The sequence below is a fragment of the Ctenopharyngodon idella genome, chromosome 10 (assembly GCF_019924925.1).
Source record: "Ctenopharyngodon idella isolate HZGC_01 chromosome 10, HZGC01, whole genome shotgun sequence".
NCBI classification, from domain to species: domain Eukaryota; kingdom Metazoa; phylum Chordata; class Actinopteri; order Cypriniformes; family Xenocyprididae; genus Ctenopharyngodon; species Ctenopharyngodon idella.
The window spans coordinates 9,121,475-9,142,467 of record NC_067229.1 but is presented as its reverse complement, the minus strand read 5'-3'; the positions used below and the strand labels follow the sequence as shown (position 1 = coordinate 9,142,467).

At 36.5% G+C, this 20,993-nt stretch overlaps 1 protein-coding gene across 11 annotated transcripts in view; it reads right to left on the bottom strand.

Annotated features, from left to right (window-relative positions):
- cfh (complement factor H) overlaps positions 1-20,993 on the bottom strand; it is a 68,705-nt gene that overhangs the window by 31,777 nt on the left and 15,935 nt on the right. For 2 of the 11 annotated variants that reach the window (XM_051908979.1, XM_051908973.1), the window contains exons 8-11: positions 20,024-20,215; positions 19,741-19,932; positions 19,259-19,444; positions 18,796-19,093 (exon numbers count right to left, since the gene is read on the bottom strand). The exons of 5 other annotated variants lie outside the window; for them this stretch is intronic. In XM_051908979.1, coding sequence (XP_051764939.1) covers positions 18,903-19,093; positions 19,259-19,444; positions 19,741-19,932; positions 20,024-20,215 — 761 coding nt within the window. In that variant the 3' untranslated portion in view covers positions 18,796-18,902. Of the gene's footprint in view, positions 1-1,931; positions 2,124-3,298; positions 3,479-3,855; positions 4,030-4,624; positions 4,863-18,795; positions 19,094-19,258; positions 19,445-19,740; positions 19,933-20,023; positions 20,216-20,993 lie in introns of those variants that run through there. 4 more of the 11 variants (XM_051908978.1, XM_051908982.1, XM_051908974.1 and 1 more) reach the window with 3 other exon arrangements.

The window sequence follows — 20,993 nt, the reverse complement described above, 5'->3', positions numbered from 1 at the left end:
CAGCCACAGAGGCTGTCTGTGAACTCTCGTCCAGTCCTGAAGCAGCCACGGAGGCCATTTGTGAACTTTTGTCCTGTCCCAACCCAGCCTCAGAGGCTGTCTGTGAACTTTCATTCAGTCCTGGACTGACCACAGAGGTCATAAATGAACCTTTTTTCCTGCCCTGTTAACCCTGTCACGTCCCCAGAAACCATACATGAACTTCCTGTTGGCTCCGCAAATGAACTGTCTGCCTGGTCTGTGCTCCCAAATGTGCCCAATTATGACCCGTCTGTCCTGTTAGTTTCTGTCAATGCTTGTGATTTTGAACTGCCTATCTGCCTAGTCCCCATTCAGGAATCTGAGTTTGAACTGTCTGCCTATTCAGTCACACTCAAGGAGAATTTGATTGAACTCATTGCGTTTCCTGTCTCAGACCTTGGGGCCGTGAATGCATTGTCTGTGTTTTGTTTCTCAGTTTTTCCTAGGTCTCAGTCTTTGCCCTGGGTTCTTGATCCATCTGCTCAGTCATCGTGGCGGTCTTCTTTCCTGCCTTGGTGGTCGTCTGCTCTGCCGTGGGGGTCTTCAAACACGTCTGAACTGGTGTGGTGGTCATCTGCTCTGCCGTGGGGGTCTTCAAGCTTGTCTTAACTGCAGTGGTGGTCGTCTGCTCCGCCGTGGGGACCTTCAAGCCCAGCCTTCTTCGCCTTGGCCGTCTGTCCAGCCTTCTTCGCCCTGGCCGTCTGTCCAGCCTCAGTCACCAGGCTGCCTTCCTTTCCACGGACCTGGCCCTCCATCCCGCCCCCTGGTCCGCCTCCATTCTGCCTCCCTCCTGGATTTTTTGTTTTTAGGAGCGTCTGGAAGCCTCTCCTTTTGAGGGGGGGCTATGTCACGATCCCAGTTCTGTTTTGTATGGACTCTTGCACCACACTACTTTTGCACTTCACCCCGGACTACATTTCCCATCATCCATTGCACTGATTACACACACACCTGCAGCCAATCACACACCCTACATAAGCCATGCACTTCCTCTCTGTCACCTAGTATTGTGTAGCGTATTTTAGTGTAGCTACTTTACGGAGCCAGTTCCCGGCCCTAGTTAGTGTCTAGTTCTAGTCTAAGTCTAGTCTCGTCTTGTTTTCTGATTACCTGCCTGTCTTGGACTTCTTTCTCGCCTTGCCCTTTGGACTCTGTTCGCACCTCTCTTGGACCATTGCCTGTTTCCCCTGGATTATTCTTTAGCCTAGCCCTCTTGGATATTGTTTGCCACAGTACGACCACTGTTTGCATGTGTTTTGTATTGGGATTTTTCAGGAAGTTATGTACAGTAATTACATGTATGTTTTTTTTCGTTTAATTGTATATGCATCTTGGAGAGTGAACTGATTCCAGCAAACGTTCGGACTATGATCCCAGTTTGGTTGTTTCTTTGGGAACCTTTCCACAAATGTTCTTTGAGGGTTTTGAATTTTTATTTTTTATTTAGCTGCACATAAGTTGCAGTAAGGTGAGTTTGAAGGGAAAGAGAACAACACAAAACAGATAAAGACCTTTTAAGATCAGTTATTAGTGCATTCAGTATTTTCTACTTTTGATGAGGAGGATCAATTAATTCTGTGCCATCCAGTAATGTTTATGACAAAGCTGCAGTCAAAAGTTCAAACTATGATAATATTATTTAAATTATTCCTTCGTAAAGAGGCAGTTTGTTCTGGTTTAGCCATAAATGTTAATTAATGCATTAACTATCAAACATGTACTAATGTAGTTAAGACTGCCATTATTCATGTGTGAATCCATAATGACTCCAGTCATAGTTAAGGATAGCTCTTCATTAATTCATGATTAGTTCATGCTTTCAATAATCATTAAAGCTTGCTGAATTAAGTATTAATTCAGGTATTAGTACATGATTATTCATGTAAAGTGTTATCAGAATTTGACCTTACCTCCTTCACATTTAGGGAATGGGACGTTCCATTCTCCATTTGACAAGCAGGTGATTTTGCTATGTCCTTGTAATTTCAGTTCCTTCCCAACACATGAAAGAGTTATTGTGTGTCCAGGTCTGACTGAAACCTCAGGCCCAGGGTATCTGTCTGATCTCATGTTCACTGTCAGCTTTGCAACACACATTACCTCTAAAAACAGAAAGATCGGATCAATCAAGCATCCTCCATGTGAACAACAGATCTATCTTTGATCTATCTTTGTCCAATCCAAGTTTTTTACCATCTGTGGTCTTACCCACTAAACAAAGTTATGTCTGGAAGACGCCTTTTCAATGTCTTGGTCACAAAAGTTGTACGTTGAAATAACGTCCACTGAGGAGCCAGAATGAAAGTTTTTGTCGTCTTTTTTTGACGTTTTTTGCACGTCCGATATAGACATTCATGGAACCTTTGTACAAGGTTTAAAAAAACAAAAAAACATCTGTAATTCACACATTTTTGGATTGTGAGGGAAACCAGATCTGAAGGAATGACTTTCTGGTTCAGCTGAGACTCGAACCACGAACCTTCTTGTTGTGAGGAGACAGTGTTTCCCACTGAACCACTTGTGACAGACTTCATGTTTGTATGTAAAATACAATTAAAAACATTTACAGGGTCAAAACTCTGTTTGGATAGATGCTGAAATGTCCTACGCAGGAAAATCCTCAGTGAACACTGCTCAGTGTTTATATAAGTCCAATCTACACAACGTTAAAAGAAGTTAATGAAATAATTAAGTGATCAAATAACTGATGATTGAGTATTTGGTACAATCAACTGCAAGTGAAAGACATTAAATCTCTCAAGATTTCAGCAGAGGAGGATTAAACAACTCCACAAACAGCATTACCAGCTTCACTTATTACTAACCAGACTGACTTTATTTCTGTCAGACGTCTAAATGGAATGTCTATATCGGACGTGCAGAAGATGTCAAGCTTTCATTCTGGCTCCTCAGTGGACGTCTTTTCAATGTACGACTTTTGTGACAAAGACAATGAAAAGAAGTCTTCTGAACATACTTTTGTTTAGTGGGTAGTGTCCCTATTACTTTATTAAAATAGCTGCTATCATCTCTATTTTATTTTGCGATTTCACTGAGGATTAGTGCAGGATGAGACATCCAGCATATACTGTACCAGTGAAAACTGATAATGTTTAACATTACATTAACATATTAATCTAGCACAGATGGACTAAAAGTACCAAAACTCAAATTCTGATTTCACTGGGTCTTCAAAGCAAACTGATTTTGTAATTATTTGTTCTCTAATCTGTAAGAAGTTTTAAAAGACAGTTATCATCACCAATCAAAATCTTACCTTTACATGTTGGTGCTTGTTCCCAAGTTCCACTGTGGCAGAAAACTGTCCTTTTCCCATTCATTAAGAATGAGCTTCGACATACGTATGTTACACTAGATCCATCTCCATAAAATTCTTCAGGTTTAGATGTTATGAGTGCATTTTCCACCTTTGGAGGAACGCCACAATGCATGTGCGCTATAAAGAAAAGATATTAATGGAAATTCATGAACTCCAGTAAGACTGAGGTTAACATTATCAATAGATTCTATTGTCCACTATATGCTGTCGCTGCTCCTCACAAAAATATAATACGAGTTTGAGAAGCTCACCCTCACAAACTGGTGTCTCCCATGTACCACTGACACATTTTATGAAGCGTTTAGTTGGTATGAACCCTGGATCACATTCAAATGCTGTTGTTTCTCCATCATGGAAGATCTGTTTTGTTTTCTTTAGTTTTCCATGGTGAACACTGGGAAAAGCACCACACTCTTCCTTCCCTGTAAAGACAGACAATATTTCAGTAATCTATCATTCGTTTAACACCTGAGACTGACAATAACTAAACTCACGGATGCACTGAGGTTCTTCAGACCAAGAGCCTTTGCTGCAGGTCACTGAATCCCACCAGTTCCCACTGAATGGTTTATAACCCGTGTCGCAGGTGTAAAAGATTTCTTCCTCCTTGGAGGAGAGGGTGTGTATCAATCCATTTTCCACAGATAGATCAGGGCATTTTTGCTTTGCTGTGAGGAAACAGTTTCAAAACTTCAAAATTCTGATTTCATGTTTTTGAGTTGTCATTATGCAAATGTATAATGATTTGATTGGGTATTGAAAAAGTTCAAGTTAAAGGCAAATTGTCAATTTCTGTCTGTATGACCGAGAGAAATTCAAAGACAAAGAAGAAACCTTCTAAGAAAACTTCTAAGACATTATTATCCCATCTGCGATCTCTGCAGGTACGCTGATTGATTCTGCTTGTCATTTCAAAACTGTGAATACAATGTTTTTACACTTTTTACAGGAACGCTATAACCCGATTTAACCCGTCATGTCGTTCACTTTCACTGTTTCACCAATAGCATTTTTAAACTGGTTCTATGTTTTCATATTTAATGTTTTTTCAAAGACATTCTGAGAAGCACAAACAAACATTACACAAAGACGTAACTGTCATGTATATTAAATGCTGAAGTAATGAAGTACAACTAGTCAACACTCTCTAAAGCTACAGTTAAATGTTTTGGGAAGTGCATATATTATAACATTTATATTCAAGTCAATAAAATCAAAATGAAAAAGACATTCAAATAAATAATAACAGCAAAAAGCACTTGCCTTGACTTTGGGCACAATTAAAGAAAAAAAAACAAAAGACGAAGCTGAGGAGTTTTACAGGAACTCTCATTTTGAGCTCAATTCTCAAGTGCCTTTTTTTGGTCCGTCTCTGATACTCTTGTCTGCTTGGCGATCAACAAGTTAATCGTTTACCAAAGTAGAGGTTTTTCTTATACCAGACCACACTGTGCACAAGCAATATTTCCTGTAAATGAAATCTTATCTGATGCAGCAATTTGTATTTGTCATTTAGAAGACGAAGAGAAGTCAGACTTCTTGAGTCATATTTATGCAACAAATGAACAGGAAGCAAAGGCCAGTTTCCAAAATAATTGCCATGTTCACCTCTAAACTGTGAATTATTATTATTTTTTTTCTGGTTCATGTTCTTCTTGAATCAAATCATACATACATTACGTACATTGTATTGGTGAATGAATCTTTCCCATATGGCATTGCAAATGAGTGAGATTGAAGAAGATTCACAACACTTTCGAACTTTTAAACATTTCACATAAAGTCATTGCAAAATATACTTGTAACTGCCGTTGCAAAATGTGTCCATTAGAATTGAGCAATCTATTGAACTGACAAAAAAAAGCGAGGCAGAAGAAGAGTTTGACCCTTAAAGTATTCGACTGACTGCTTAAATTGTTGTTGTCTCATATGACCTAGAATATGATACTCCTCATCTCACACTGAAGAAAATAATTGCAAATGTAAAAGCTCTTTAAAAAAATACATTTTATTTTTTTTAAATAGTAATTGAAAAAAAAAGAGTGCTTAACCTTCAGAAAATGCAGACTGTGAAGATAAATGTCAAACTAAAAACTATGTTTATTTTTTCCAAACTTGAGACATGTCTAAATACTGCAAAGACAATTAAAGACAATCACCCTGCCTGCAAAGACAATCATCCTGACCATTTGTGCAAAGGAACAATGATGACATTAGCATGCCATTGAGCAGGCTAATCCTATCACCATTGACCCCATTGTTCACCCTAGTTCCTCAGCCCTAGGACCTGAGGTGTGAACTGATTCACCAGACAGGTTTTGCCGTTTGGCTTGAAGCAACAAAAGAAGTATTATCTATATAAAAATAGACACACAATGGACAAAATGGAGCAAATCTTCTCCATTTCTATTTCAGAACTTTATATACTTAATGAGTGTTATTTGTGTACATGCAAAATTTACAAACTTGCCCATTAAGGTATACATGAATGCATAGGTAGTTCAACATAACCCAATGATGTTTGGTCTTTATGTTTTCAGCACAATGCCTATGTTAATCTGAAATTGGTTTGGAAAGTGAATTATGCATAGGAAAAACCTTAAGGACATTGTTTTAAACATGAACTTTAAGCTATGCAAATGAACCTCATGCAAGAGAGGGGCCATCCAGTGGCAGTGGTGGATAAAGTACTTGAAAGCCATACTTAAGTAAAAGTATAGATATCTTACCAGAAAACGACTTTGGTAGAAGTTAAAGTCACTGTTTAGAATATTACTTGAGTAAAAGTTTTAAAGTATGTGATATTTTTTGTACTTAAAGGGATAGTTCACCCAAAAATGAAAATCTGATGTTTATCTGCTTACCCCCCAGGGCATCCAAGATGTAGGAGACTTTGTTTCTTCAGTAGAACACAAATGATGACTTTTAACTCCAACCGTTGCAGTCTGTCAGTCGTATAATGCATGTCAATAGGAACACAATCTATGAGAGTAAAAAAAAACATGCACAGACAAATCCAAATTAAATCCTGCGGCTCGTGACGACACATTGATGTCCTAAGGCACGAAACGATCGGTTTGTGCGAGAAACCGAACAGTATTTATATAATTTTTTACCTCTAATACACCACTATGTCCAACTGCCTTGAGCGCACGCACGGCATCTGGTGCGTGAGGTGTGTACGCGCTCTGGCGTAGTTTAATGGATTAGTCCACTTTCAAATAAAATTTTCCTGATAATTTACTCACCCCCATGTCATCCAAGATGTTCATGTCTTTCTTTCCTAGGTCAAAAAGAAATTAAGGTTTTTGAAGAAAACATTCCAGGATTATTCTCCTTATAGTGGACTTCAATAGTCTCTCCAAATGGTTGAAGGTCAAAATTACAGTTTCAGTGCAGCTTCAAAGGGCTTTAAACGATACCAGACGAGGAATAAGGGTCTTATCTAGCGAAACAATCAGTCATTTTCTTAAAAAATACAAATGTATGTGCTTTATAAACACAAATGATCGCCTTGCATGTGCTTCCGCTTTCCGTATTCCTTCCCTTTTCTACTTACGGAAAAAACGGAACTGCCGCCACGTTCGTTCCATTATATTAAAATTGTTCTATACGCAGTTTGAGCAGCAAGATTGTGTTCAGTTTTAACTCTTTCTTACATTTTGTTTTCTTTGAATTAAAAAAAGGCAAAATGTTTATTGTAAGTTTTAAATATAAAAAATACTAATATATTAATTATACATTGATCATTCATGTTAATTCATAGTGCATTATAACTAATGTAAGAGACAACTTTAAAATGTTAAAATGTAAATGTTGAAATTAACAATGAACAATACTTTTATTAACCTTATTTAATGTTACAAATCGACTCTTATTGTAAAGTGTTACCATTTCATATAAATCCAAACAGTCGTGATTAAAAATTGCCATCTTTACACACAAAGGCATAGCATAGGTCTATGTATACTTTAACACATTATTTGCCTCTATTTTAGAAAACTTGATGATTATCTAATCAAAATATGTGTTACAGTGCCGATAAAAAAAAAAGAACTGAAATCGAATAGATTTCTAATTTGATATGTTTCTGTCGCTGCATGATGAGGATACATTTTAAATATGCAACTTTGCTGAATAACGAATGCATAACAGCGAACAAATGGATATAAACTAATGCAAATGAATGGTAACAATCATGTCATTAAACAGTTGGTGTTTTTGTCACATTGTTTTAACCGCTTGAGGTAGCCTACTACTAATGTTAGCATATCGACGGCAAACATACTACTGTTCTCCACTAATGCAGCATCTAGTCAACAAACTAATTACTTTATAATGATAGGAAAACATGTACTGTAGTGTATACTGTATAACACACCGTTTTGTTGTCTGTTTTAAATCCGTTTTTGAAGTGTCCCCCCTCTGTGCAGTGCGCAGGCTCACGTCACGTGTCAAAACAAACTCTACAAGTTTTTATGTCGCCTCTAGAGGCCGCTCTCGTACTGTATAATGACAGCGCACTCTTCTCAGCCGCTCCAGCAACGGACACAACCCGGAAAATGAAATCAACCGCGGTTGTGCAAGCACTTGTTTGCACATGCTTGCTTGCAGTCTGTGTTCTACCGACTTTATTTTGTAGTAAGTAACGAAAATGCTTTGGGAAAATGTATCGGAGTAAAAGTATACATTTTATTTAGAAAATGTGGTGGAGTAAAAGTAAAAGTTGACAGAAATATAAAAACTCAAGTAAAGTACAGATTCTCCCAAAAAATACTCAAGTACTGTAACGAAGTATTATTACTTTGTTACATTACACCACTGTCCAGTGGCCACCTCTGACAGCATCAGCCAATCAAAAGACTGGATTTGAAAGGTGCCAATTTGCATCTCCCTCCTTCTCGGGACAGATTAAAAGGCGTGTCTCTGAGACAGAGAATTGTTCCAGTTTTCGGGTTGCTGCAGTTTCCCGTTCTGGTTCCAGGCTCCAGTTCCTGTTCCAGTCCTGGTTCAAGGTTCCGGTCCCAAGATGTACTAAGCTAAGTCCAACTCTACAGAGTAGTGAAATTGCTCTCTCAAGACTCTGAAGCTCTAAAGAGAGAAACAAGAAAATTCTGCAAGAAATTCTGCATGTTCCAGACTGACCGGATCTGCACTGACTTCAGAATCTGAAGATCCTTCCGTCTGCATGTTCCAGAGAATAAGGATTGTCTGCACAGACATCAGAACCTTCAAGGCTTCTTCTTCTGCGTGTTCCAGGAAAAGGACCTTCTCTGTGCTCCAGGAGTTCAACGTTCACAAGTACTTCATGTTCAAGACTGTGAAACGGATTTTAACTCCTTTCTTCCCACTGCAACGCTACCCAGAGTCGGCCGACAGCTCCAGATATTTAGCATGCTAGATATTTGTCCGGCGTCAGTGAGGTGTCGGCGACACGTCAGCGAGCCTCTTTAATGCTTCGTTGAATAGTTCACACATAAAGATTGGTGAGCGCCGACCACCCGCTGATTTTCCCCCGATCACAGCCCGACCTGCCGGTGAGCATGTTAACTTGCAAATCGTGCTTAAATAGGGCTTAAAATCCTGTAGCGTAAACTTGGCATAATACTGAAGCAGTGTTAAAGTTAATGAGATAATTAAGTAATTAATTGAGTGATGATTGACCATTATTGAAGACACCTGATGTTAACAAGCAGAATCACCAAAGGAGAAAATCACAATTTTAAGTCACCATCATGGAGATCATGGTTTGATTTAGTTGAGCTCTTGACCCTTGACTTTTTAATATTAGAATTTGTTTAGGCTGTTGTAACTGAGTTATAACAGCTAGACAAGCAAAGCTAAAATAGCTCTGCATGAATAAATTATGAGCTTAATTGTCTTAGTAATCTCCTTTATTATCACTATTTTATTTTTTGCTGTTTTTATGTGACTTTTTATTAGCTTGATTTCTAATGTTCAGAGTTGATCTGTTGATCAGAATGCAGCATGTTGCTTATCACCGTCATTGAGATTCATATGCTGATTCTTGATGTCTGTGTGTGCCTAACACAAAGTTTTATTTACTTTTTTTTTTTTTTTATATTTATTATCTATCTATCTATCTATCAAAACAGCTTTTGAGAAATCTTTTGGATTATAGTGAGGAAAGCTGGATCTTCTGCTGTAGAATCACAATGCTGCTGTCATCAATAAGGTAAATTTAACTCAGAGTTTGGACTGTAAATGAGTTTGGTGATTCAGGTCAAATAACAATTATGTGAAAACATAACCAACATCACCTGATCATTTTTGCTCTTTGTTTGTCTGGTTGTTATAACTCAGTTAAACAGTTAAATAAAACCTTATACTAAAGAGTCAAGGGTCAAGAGCTCAACTAAAGCAAACCCTGATCTCCATGATGGTGACTTAAAAATTGTGATTTTTCTCTTTTGGTGATTCTGCTTGTTAATATCAGGTGTCTTTATTAATGGTCAATCATCACACAATTAATCACTTAATTATCTTATTAACTTTTACACTACTTCAGTAGGTGGAATAAACATATGGCAGGACTTTTACTTTCTGACTCCTGGACTTTCCACCTCTGCCAATATGCCTGTAAGGACACTGTCCTACTATGACCAATCGAGATTGGCCTGTAGCACACGTGCTTCAGACACCAGCCATGCTGGAGGTGTTCCCCAAAGTATCAATCACCATGATGCAGTGCGAGTTCCACTTCGAAAGGAAACTAAGTTAAGAAAAAAGGTCAAGTATATAAATTTTTTTTTTAAATTTTTGGAAGGAGCACTTTCAGATAATTAAACTAAATAACACGAGAGGAGCACATTCAGTTAATCAAGTCAATTAACGATAACAAGTATATATACAGCAGATTTACCTCCATTTTGTCAGCATCCCTCCACTAACCTTTAAATAACATTATACTAACATTAACGAAACAAATTTTTATGTTCTTGGAATGTTACAAATCAACGTTTCTAGAATGTTGAATTTTAAGTCAAAATTAAGTTGAAAGAATGTTTGAGGAACATCATACCTTTAAAACACGCTCCTCTAATGTCAAGAAAACTGGACATTTTTTACGTTCCCAGAACCAACACTGAATATTTGGAGAACGTTCTTATAACAAAATTCTGTTAGCTGCACAGTAAAATCCTCAGTGTTAAATCAACACTGCTGGGGTTTATATGAGTCCACACTCAGAGTTTGAAAAGGTAACACTGAATCAGTGTTGAAGTTAAGTAGATAATTAAGTGATTAATTAAGTGATGATTGAGCATTAGTGATGAACACCTGCTGTAAACAAGCAGAATCACTGAAGGAAAGAGAAACACAAGAACTACAACTGACCAGTTACAGCCTTAGATAAAATAAACTGAAGGTTAAACAAGACCAGAGGTGGAAAGTCCAGGGGTCAGAAAGTAAAAGTCCTGCCATATTTTTATTCCACCCACTGAAGCAGTGTTAAAGTTAATGAGATAATTAAGTGTTTAATTGAGGTGATGATTGGCCATTATTGAAGACACCTGATGTTAACAAGCAGAATCACCAAAGGAAAAAAATTACAATTTTTAAGACACCATCACAGAGATCAGAGTTTGATTTACTTGGGCTTTTGACCCTTGACTTTTTAATATTAGATTTTGTTTGGGCTGCTGTAACTGAGTTATAACAACCAGACAAGCAAAGAGAAAAGATGTTTTCACATAATCATTATTTGACCTGAGTCACTGAACTCGTTTAAAGCCCAATCTCTGAGTTAGATTTACATTATTGATTACAGCAGCACTGTGATTCTACAGCAGAAGATCAGCTTTTTCAAAATAATCCAAAGGTTTTATCAAAAGTTGTTCTAAAAAAAAAAGTGAAAATTCAGTTTCATTTAGACACACAGACATCAAGAATCAGCGTATGAATCTCAACAGTGAATCTCAACAAAAAGCATGTTGCAATGCATTCTGGGTGCCACCAATCAAAATTCATCCACGGCTCCCATCATGCATTGCTGCATGAATGAATTTTCTTTATTCTAACTATTTAATTTTTTGCTGTCTTTATGTGACTTTTTAGTAGCTTGTTTTCTAATGTTCAGAGTTGATCTGTTTATCAGAATATGTTGCTTTGTCACTGTTGTTGAGATTCGCAGACTGATTCTTGATGTCTGTCTGTGCCTAAAAGAACAACTTTTAAGAAACCTTTTGGATTATATTAATAAAGCTGATCTTCTGCTGTAGAACCAATAATGTAAATCTAACTCAGTGATTGGGCTTTAAATGAGTTCAGATCAAATAATGATTATGTGAAAACACAACCAACACCACCTGATCATGTTTTCTCTTTGCTTGACTGGTTGTTATAACTCAGTTACAGCAGCCCAAACAAAATCTAATATTAAAAAGTCAAGGGTCAAGAGCCCAACTAAAGAAAACCCTGACCTCTGTGATGGTTTCTTAAAAATTGTGATTTTTCTCCTTTGGTGATTCTGCTTGTTAACATCAGATGTCTTCAATAATGGTCAATCATCACCTCAATTAAACACTTATTTATCTCATTAACTTTAACACTGCTTCAGTGGGTGGAATAAAAATATGGCAGGACTTTTACTTTCTGACCCCTGGACTTTCCACCTCTGAACAAGACATTAAATCTTTCAAGATCTAATTAAACAACTCCACAAACAGTATTACCAGCTTTACATATTACTAACCAGACTGACTTTATTTCTGTCAGACGTCTACAGCAGTTCTTATTGAGAATTAACAGAGGTTTAGATGTTGATGTCTTATTGAAAATAAGTTCTGGTTGACGTCACCATTATGGTGGTTAGTGCTTGCTTTAATTAGGCATTTTGATGAACTTTGCTTTTTTTTTTTTGGCTGCTTTAACAGTGTTTGTTATGGCAAGGACAATAAATTAAGATTGGTGATAAGTATGTAGTAGTCTTGTTTACTGATCTCATTCAGAGTCTAGTTTTTGATTATAGAACTGCACCTCACTGATTACAGTAGCTATGTGACTGCACTTCTTGATATTCATCACTGGAGATCTTTGAAAAATATCAATGACTGTTCACATAATTTCTTTTTTTTTTTTTTCAAAACAAAAAAAATGCCATTTGAATATACACAGATATCAAGAATCAGCATATGCATCTCAACAATGGTAACATACTTCATGCTGCGAGCCATACGTTTTATACTATTGTGTCTCCCAGCATGTATTGCAGCATGAAACATGTCACCATTGTTGAGAATCATATGCTGCTTCTTGATGTCTGATGTCTAAACTTTTTTATCCTAAATATATTTAAAAATCAAAATGCAGAATGTCTGTTCTCTAGCAGGCTTGTATTGACAGTAAAGAATATTGAATAATCACTTATGATCAGTAATGTTTTTTTTAAACAACTTTATGATAAAGATCACTTGCTCATCTTTACTTATGGCTTCTTTTTCAACAAATTATATGTTTCAATAAACACACTGCTAAAAAGACCTCAAACATATAAATCCCCTGAGTCAAGAGCACAATTAAAGTAAACACTGGTCCACACTCCGGAGGCACACATCTACATCAGATTCCGTGATGTTGCTTCAAATTTGCTTTTCAACCCGGAAGAACGAAATTGCTCAGAAAAATGCAAAAATAACCAATTTCCACTTCTTGATTAAATTTATGTGTGCTTTTAGTGTTTTCAGTGATGTGCAGCCTGTACATACCTGTTCACATCTCAAAAAATTGTGTTTTGGGGTTTCATGACCTTTTCTGCTACTTCAGAGGGGCATGCTGCTCCTGTCCTAAATGAAAATATTACTTTTCCAGTATGAGTCTTACTTTTTCAGTGCCAGTTTGAGGAAGGAAAAAAAGACATTTGTATTTCACAGTCAGTTTGTGGTTGGGGGGTGTCAGCGTATAGTTTTGTTATTGCCGCTCTCTCTGAGGAGTGTTACAGGAACTCTCATTTTGAGCTCAATTCTGAAATACCTTTTGTGGTCTGTCTCTGATACTTTTGCTTGCTTGGGGATCAGCAAGTTAAAGTCAAAAAAGAGGGCAAAAAGTGGTCTTTCTTACATCAGAACACTCTGTGCACAAGCAACATTTCCTGTAAATGGGGAAAATAAAAAAAAAATAATAATCTCATCTGATGCAGCAACTGCTACAGACACCAAAAGATAAGTTACTTTAGAGAAGTCAGACTTTTTGAATCATATTTATGCAACACATGAACAGGAAGCAAAGGGCAGTTTCCAAAATATTTGCATGTTCACCTCTGAACTCTGTAGTTTAATCCTATTAATGTTTTTCACTGGCTCATGTTCTTCTTGAATCAAATTATAAAGTATGATTATGTGGTGAATGAATCTGTCACATAGAGCATTGGAAATGAGTGTGACTGAAGAAGATTAAGAACACTTTCGAACTTTCAAGCATTGCAAAAGTAGTCATTGTGAAATATTTGAACTGATATAAAAAAACAGATGCAGAAGAAGAGTTTGACCCTTAAAGTATTCGACTGACATCTTAAATTGTTGTTGTTGTCTCTTATGACCTAGATCAGTGGTTCCCAAACCTGTCCTGGAGGACCCCCACTGCACATTTTGGATGTATCGCTCATCTAACACACCTTATTCAACTCATCAGGTCATTAGTAGAGACTGCAAGACCTGAAGTAGGTGTGTCAAATAAGGGCAACATACAAAATGTCGCCTTTAGGACACTGACCTAGATGATCCTCCTTATTTCTCATAAAAAAAAAAAAAAAGTTGGAAATGTAAGTGTAGGATGTCATTTACTGGATGTTACTTACTGGACTTTTGGTAAACACTAAATTGTTAAACTCAAAGTTCTTTATTTGCAAATGGTTGTCATGTGATAACAGATTCTTGGCACACAATGAATATGTTCAAAATAGGACCTGAAAATTGCAATTTTTTTCAAGAAATATATTGAATTTTTTTTAGTTTTTCAGAGGTTATTATCAGAGGTTTGTGATTTTTGCAGCCCTGTTACCAGAATTTGAGACATGTCTAAATACTAAAACCCCTGATTTGAATAGATTTTATAGCAATAAGTGGTTACATAAACTTCAAAAATAAATTGACAAAATTCATAAGATAAAAAAGCTTGGTTTGTAGTGACTGATAAACCTATTTTTATTTTTGAGCTTACTGAATGCAGTCAACACTACAATGTTTGTAAAAAAAAAAAAATAAATAAAAAATAAAATGGAGAAAACAGAATATGATTATTTGTCTTGTTCTGATTGTGCTGTATAAAGGGTCCAAATAATGTCACAATTTTAACTTTTTCCCCCTTCAAAATAATGAGTAACTGCTAAATATATACTTTCAGAATTTCCTGTTTAACTGCACCACCAAGTGGTCCCTGTGTGAAGTTTAAATTTATTGATTGTATTTATTATCTTAAAATATACCCCATAAGTATTTAGAAATAATGTACATTTTACATGATATCCATATTATATGATTTTGTAGTCAAGTGTCCCAGCTCTTAAGCACTATTTTTATATAATAAATGGCTGACTATACATAATTATGGCTACTCACCAGATAAAGAAATATGGAGACATCAAATATTGTTTTGAGTTTGTTATTTTATAAACTTGCCTGTATATTATTCTAAAGCTTCTGCTTAGAAAATGCTAGTCTTTTACAATGTACAAAACAACCAACCAAGATAAACACCACAACATGAGAAACATTAATATTGATATTGAATTCATCTAATGTCATTTGTCACCAGTTTGCATGATATGAGAGAAATCACATTCCAGGGGGCCACTCGGTAGAAATTGCAATATGAACGAAAAGGGCACTTTCATTTTCACGATTAAAGGGGCAGGTGCTCAAGCCCATGAACAGAATGAATTTAGGCTTTTATTCTTCCGGAAGAACCAAAGTGATTTGTTCTTGCATGTCAAGCAGGGGTGCGTTTCCCGTACAACGATGTAACTCGCTGCTAAATGTGCACATGCACACTCTTCAAAAACAGTGCTTAAAATCTCTTGACAAACTAAAATATGTAAATGACATTTATATATATATATATATATATATATATACGTATATTCAAAAGAAAATATATAGACTGCACTGAATGTCAGCTTGCTTATTTTGCTCAAGATAAGGATTTATTAAGTCAACATTTCATAAAAACAAGAAACTATGCTTCCACAGGTTCCAACCACACAACTCTGCGATGCTGTTTGCAAATGTTCGTTGGAACTATGGTTTTGGGAAACACAGACTCGTTGAACTAAGCTGATAACTTGCAACCATACTTGGCTAACAAAGCTTTTTGGAAACACTACCCTGGTTTGGTTGAGCTTCTGTTTATGTTCGCTGCAAAGTGTATATGAAAAAGAATAAATAAATAAATAGATGACTAAATTAAATTTGTTCATTATATAAAGTGATCGTGTCTCTTCAGAAAATTTGGACTAAACCGCTCAATTCATATGGATTAGTTTTACGATCGCTTTATGAACTTTTTGAAGCGTCAAAGTGGTAATTGCGTAGCTGTCAATGGAGGAACAGAAAGCTCTCAGATTTCATCAAAAAAAATCTTCATTTGTGTTCTGAAGATGAACGAAAGTCTTATGGGTTTGGGAGAACATGAGGGTGAGTAATTGACAGAATTTTCACTTTTGGGTGAACTAACCCTTTAAGAGTGAATGTGTTCTTTATAGTTCTTTTTTTTTTCTTTAATCCCTTAACTCTTTTAATTATTTATCCCTTACCTTTTTTTTTTTTTGCAATTGCTAGGACACATCTCTCGATACGTAGATCACATTTTTCAAAACTCTCACAACATGTGGGCTAAACTGTGGATCATTTATCACTGCTTTGGCACAAAATGCATTTGATGACTACTTTCAAATTATGAATTTGTTTCACCACCAAAACTCTAAACCTACAAGCCAATTTTCATATGTTTACATACTCTTTTCAAAACTGTTGAACATAAGTTCAAAACCTAACATCTTAAAAAAATGAATAAGAGAACAATTTGCTACATTTCTACAATATTACCATATTGAAATATATTCTGAATCTAAAAATCAAAACAATTAGATGTAGATGAACACCTACACAAGTGTTAGTCTAAATTTCATTACCATCTACAGCTGGTGACTATATCACCTGATCATCTTTGTTTCTGGTTTTCTTTGCAACAAATATGTTTTAGCAAACACTGTTACAAAGACTACAAACTCACACAATAAGCCAAGAGTCAAACACTGATCACCAAATTGGTGACCAAACATTTTCAATAAAACATCAACATCTAAACCTCTTTTAATTCTCAAAAAGAACTTCTGCTGAGATCTTGAGAGATTTATTGTCTTCTTTTATTTTCAGTTGATTTCAGGCTGTGTGGCTTTAAGTCAGTTGTAGTTGGAAGCATGATGTTGAATAGGGCTGCACAATTAATCGAATTTCTAATCGCGATTACGGATGCCACGATTTCGTAATCGGTCAAAGGCGCGATTACATGGAAAATTATCTACTTACATTATTCTGCGTATTTAAGAAGTGTGTTTAGAGCAAGTTACACTGCGAGAGGCGAATCATGACTACTTCAGAATGTAAAAGGTCTAACCTAGCACAAAAGGAGCTACCAGTGAAGTAGGTGTACACTGATATGTCAAACGCACCCGAAACACCAGCACCTGCCATTTTTAAAAAGCCGTGTACACAGCCTATATATTTACTCCACGAACTAACTCTACAAACATAGAAAACAGTGATAGATGGACCGCTCAACCTGACGGACAAAGCGAAACATGATTATGTATTTCTGCTAAGCTAGCGACATTGGATATCAATCACATGGCAAAAGCCAATACTGTTTCATATACTGTCTACTTTCTTTGTATAACAATTCTATCTAATAACATATTGGACAGGACTGTTAAACAGATTGTAAACTAATGAAGATGGAGAATGCAAGCACTGTGTGCTCAGAATCTGTCTGAACCAGGGTTGCCAGGTTTTCACAACAAAATCTGCCCAATTGCTCTTCAAAACCATCCCAAAACTAGCCCAATTGCATTTCAGGGGGGTCCCACAGTAAAATCGCATTGCGGGGGGTAAAATCCGCGTTTTTGGCAGGGTTCCCCATAAATATCATGTTATTTGGGGTCGATTCAAACCCGCGGACATGAAAAACAACCCACGGCAATGGTGTAAAAGTAGCCCAATTCCAGACTTGGCAACACTGGTCTGAACTGTTCTCAGCACCGTCAAAATAAAAGTGCACAAGTGCAGTTTACATCACTTCAGGACCTATTTTTCAACATTAATTGCGGGTACAAAAGTGATATTGAATCAATACAGTTAACGTTGACACATTAACATTGATTTAACATTATTTCGATCATTGCTTGCTATCTGGGATTGACTTTTTTATTTAGAAGGTGGGACTTATTCCGCCATATTGCGTGTTGCACTTTCTCCCATTCAAAACAATACAAGTGATGTGTCTTGTGTTATTCTATAGTCTTTGGCGTGTTTTTCAGACGCAAATCTAATTTGGAGTAGCTTTTTATAAAATTGGGAGCGGCCAAAGACTATAGATAAAGAAAGATGGTTCACTCCTATTAGTTATGAATGGGAGAAACTGCAACACGCATTATGGCGGAATACGTCCCGCCTTCTAAGTAAAAGAGCCAATCACTGATTGATAAAGTTCTTGCATCACTGCAGCTGCTGTTAGAAGTTCCGGTTCCCATAGAAACCTGAGACTCGCGCTTAGGACTGCACATGTGCATTGGCTCGTCTAGCCTGAAAAATAAGCTTTTTAAATGCTATTTGAGCATAAAAAACAACATTTACGGGACAGTTGATGTCAGATTTTGTTGCGGATTTGAAATATGTTATTTAATTGTGAGTTTGCCAAGCAGTTTTTGAGATATCAGGATTCCCCATTCAAATAGGACTTGGATGCCCGAAATAGCTGCCTGGAGGCATTGCAAATATGGCTGCCGAGTGAACAGACTTTCCTTGAAAGGGACTCTAGAGTGGCAGCGTAACAATTTGATTAAAAAAAAGTTTTATTGATTAGGGTATGGATTATGTTTCTAGAATTCTAGTTTTAATGAAAAACCAGGGTTATTTTTTGGGCCTTTATAGGGGGTCACTTAATGCTAACGGTAGATCCAGGACCGCCCCCCGAACACGGTTTTGGTAGATTTAGTACATTTTGAATGTGAAATGAACTGATTTCCCACATATTTGCATGATAATAAAAATACTTGATTATTTGCAGCTTTCTCTTTGGTCTAAAAGGATTTTTGCAATCGATTTTTGAAAAGTTTTCATTGTAAAAAAACACAAATGCTCACTTAGCTGGCATTAAATGAGCTAATTAAATAAGGTTTTCAAACAAGCACAATTTTAAACATGTTGATTTTATCATTTATTTAGTTTTAATTGCAGAAATTCCAAAACAGAGAAACTGAATTGGGGAAAAGGTTTTATATTGATTGGCTTCAGTGATGTTTTATTCACTGTCACTCACACAGGGGCAAATTCATCTCTCCATCATTACATGTTTGTATTAGGTCACTGCCTGTTGAATGTTTGCCTCTCTTACAACTAAAGGTGATTCTATCCCCATGTGGTGAGAATATCTTTTCCCGTCCACGCCATCGCAGCTGTATACCTCTTTCGTCCATTTCCTCCACAGACACTGAACAGGGCTCTGAAACAAACCCAACATCTCACTCTCAGTGTTACAGAATACATTCATTGATTCATCAGAACAACCTGTAACTACAAGATTACATCAAACTTACAAAAAAAAAAAAGAAAAATACAGTGAGAATGTCTTTGCATGTCTTTGATGGTGTAGAGTGTTCATACTTACTCAAACACTTAATACTCCCTCTCCATTCTCCTTGATCACAGGTCACGTATTTGGAGTAGGGGCGACGCTGAACCAGTGTGAACATATTAAAGCAGCTGTATTCAACTCTCTCTCCTGAATTATATTCATTTTTTGTCATTTCAATTGTATCTGCAAAGTTCACGTGTGGTGGTGGCCCACATTTCCCTGAGGGCAAAGCAAATTTTTTTTTTTTTTAGATCACCAAGAAAATGTGGCATTAATAAATCTCAATATCAGCCAGATGCCTTTTTTATGGCCTTAAACCATAGAACATGTTAGTGCTAGTGTGTAGCTATGCTGTTGCTAGGTTACTCTGGGTGGTTGCTAGGACATTGTTTCTTGGCTCAAGTCAAGAATGACTTGTGTGCCGATGAATTATGTACCAAAGTTTTTAATTTAATATGAGCAATAATGATGCTTGTAAACACTACTAATAAAACTCAACTAATAAAGTATCTTACCTCCTATACATTTAGGGAATGGGACGTTCCATTCTCCATTTGACAAGCAGCTGATTTTGCTATGTCCTTCTAATTTCGATTCCCTCCCAACACATGAAAGAGTTATTGTGCGTCCAGGTCTGACTGAAACCTCAGGCCCCGGGTGTCCGTCTGATCTCATGTTCACTGTCAGGTTTGCAACACACATCACCTCTAAAAACAGAAAGCATCCTCCATGTGAACAACAGATCTATCTTTGATCTATCTTTGTCCAATCCAAGGCTTTTACCGTCTGTGGTCTTACCTTCACATTTAGGAAAAGGTCTGCTCCATTCTTCATTTGACTGACAGGTAATTTCTTTCTGTCCTTTTAATTTCAGCCCTTGTCTATTGCATGAAAATATTAACTTGTGTCCAGGTTTGACAGGACCCTCAATATCAGGGGATCGCTCCATTATTAAGTCTTCCACTGTTGTATCTAGAGGACATGTTGGCTCTAGAGAAAGCAGACATTTGATCACATATTTATCCACAAAAAATCATTTATACTCTATGTGGCCCAGTGCTTTGGAGTCACTATACTACTGTTTTCCCATAAGTAGTGGTTTAGCATAACAATTACAGTTTTGTCATATGGTATTGAGTTTAAAATGGGGTATTCATCTATCCCTAACAACCTCATGATAAATTCGATATGATACATATCCTGACTAAGGTCTGTTAGCTTGTGTGAGATTTGTGATATAAATAAATTAAACAAATTACATTTTTACACTTAATTCACAATCATTTCCCAGCTAATGTTCATCATGTATCTAGTCAATGTTTTATCCACCAGGTAAGTAAATGTGATTTTAGATTCATTAAATTTTAAGTGACTCTCTTGTGCAGACAAACGTTTCACTCCATTTTCACAGATCCATCATCCTTCTGGAATTTCATCGTATTGCTCAATACACTCAATTTGCATCTTTCAAGCAATTCTCAAAATTTCTTTAGAAAAAAATATATGTGGTGAGAGATTTGTATAAATACAGGTGTCCCTACTAATTGTTTAAAAAGTTGCTATCATCTCTATTTTATTTTGCGATTTCAATGAGGATTAATGTGACCATTTTTAAATTACCCAATCTTTCTTCTCAGGTGACAAGACTTGTTTTGAAGAGAGGAGTATAGCACAATGGCACTAAAACACTAATTTGATTTTGATTCTAGAAAGCATTTGATTGGACAGAAAACTGTGTAGTGCAGGATGAGACATCCAGCATATACTG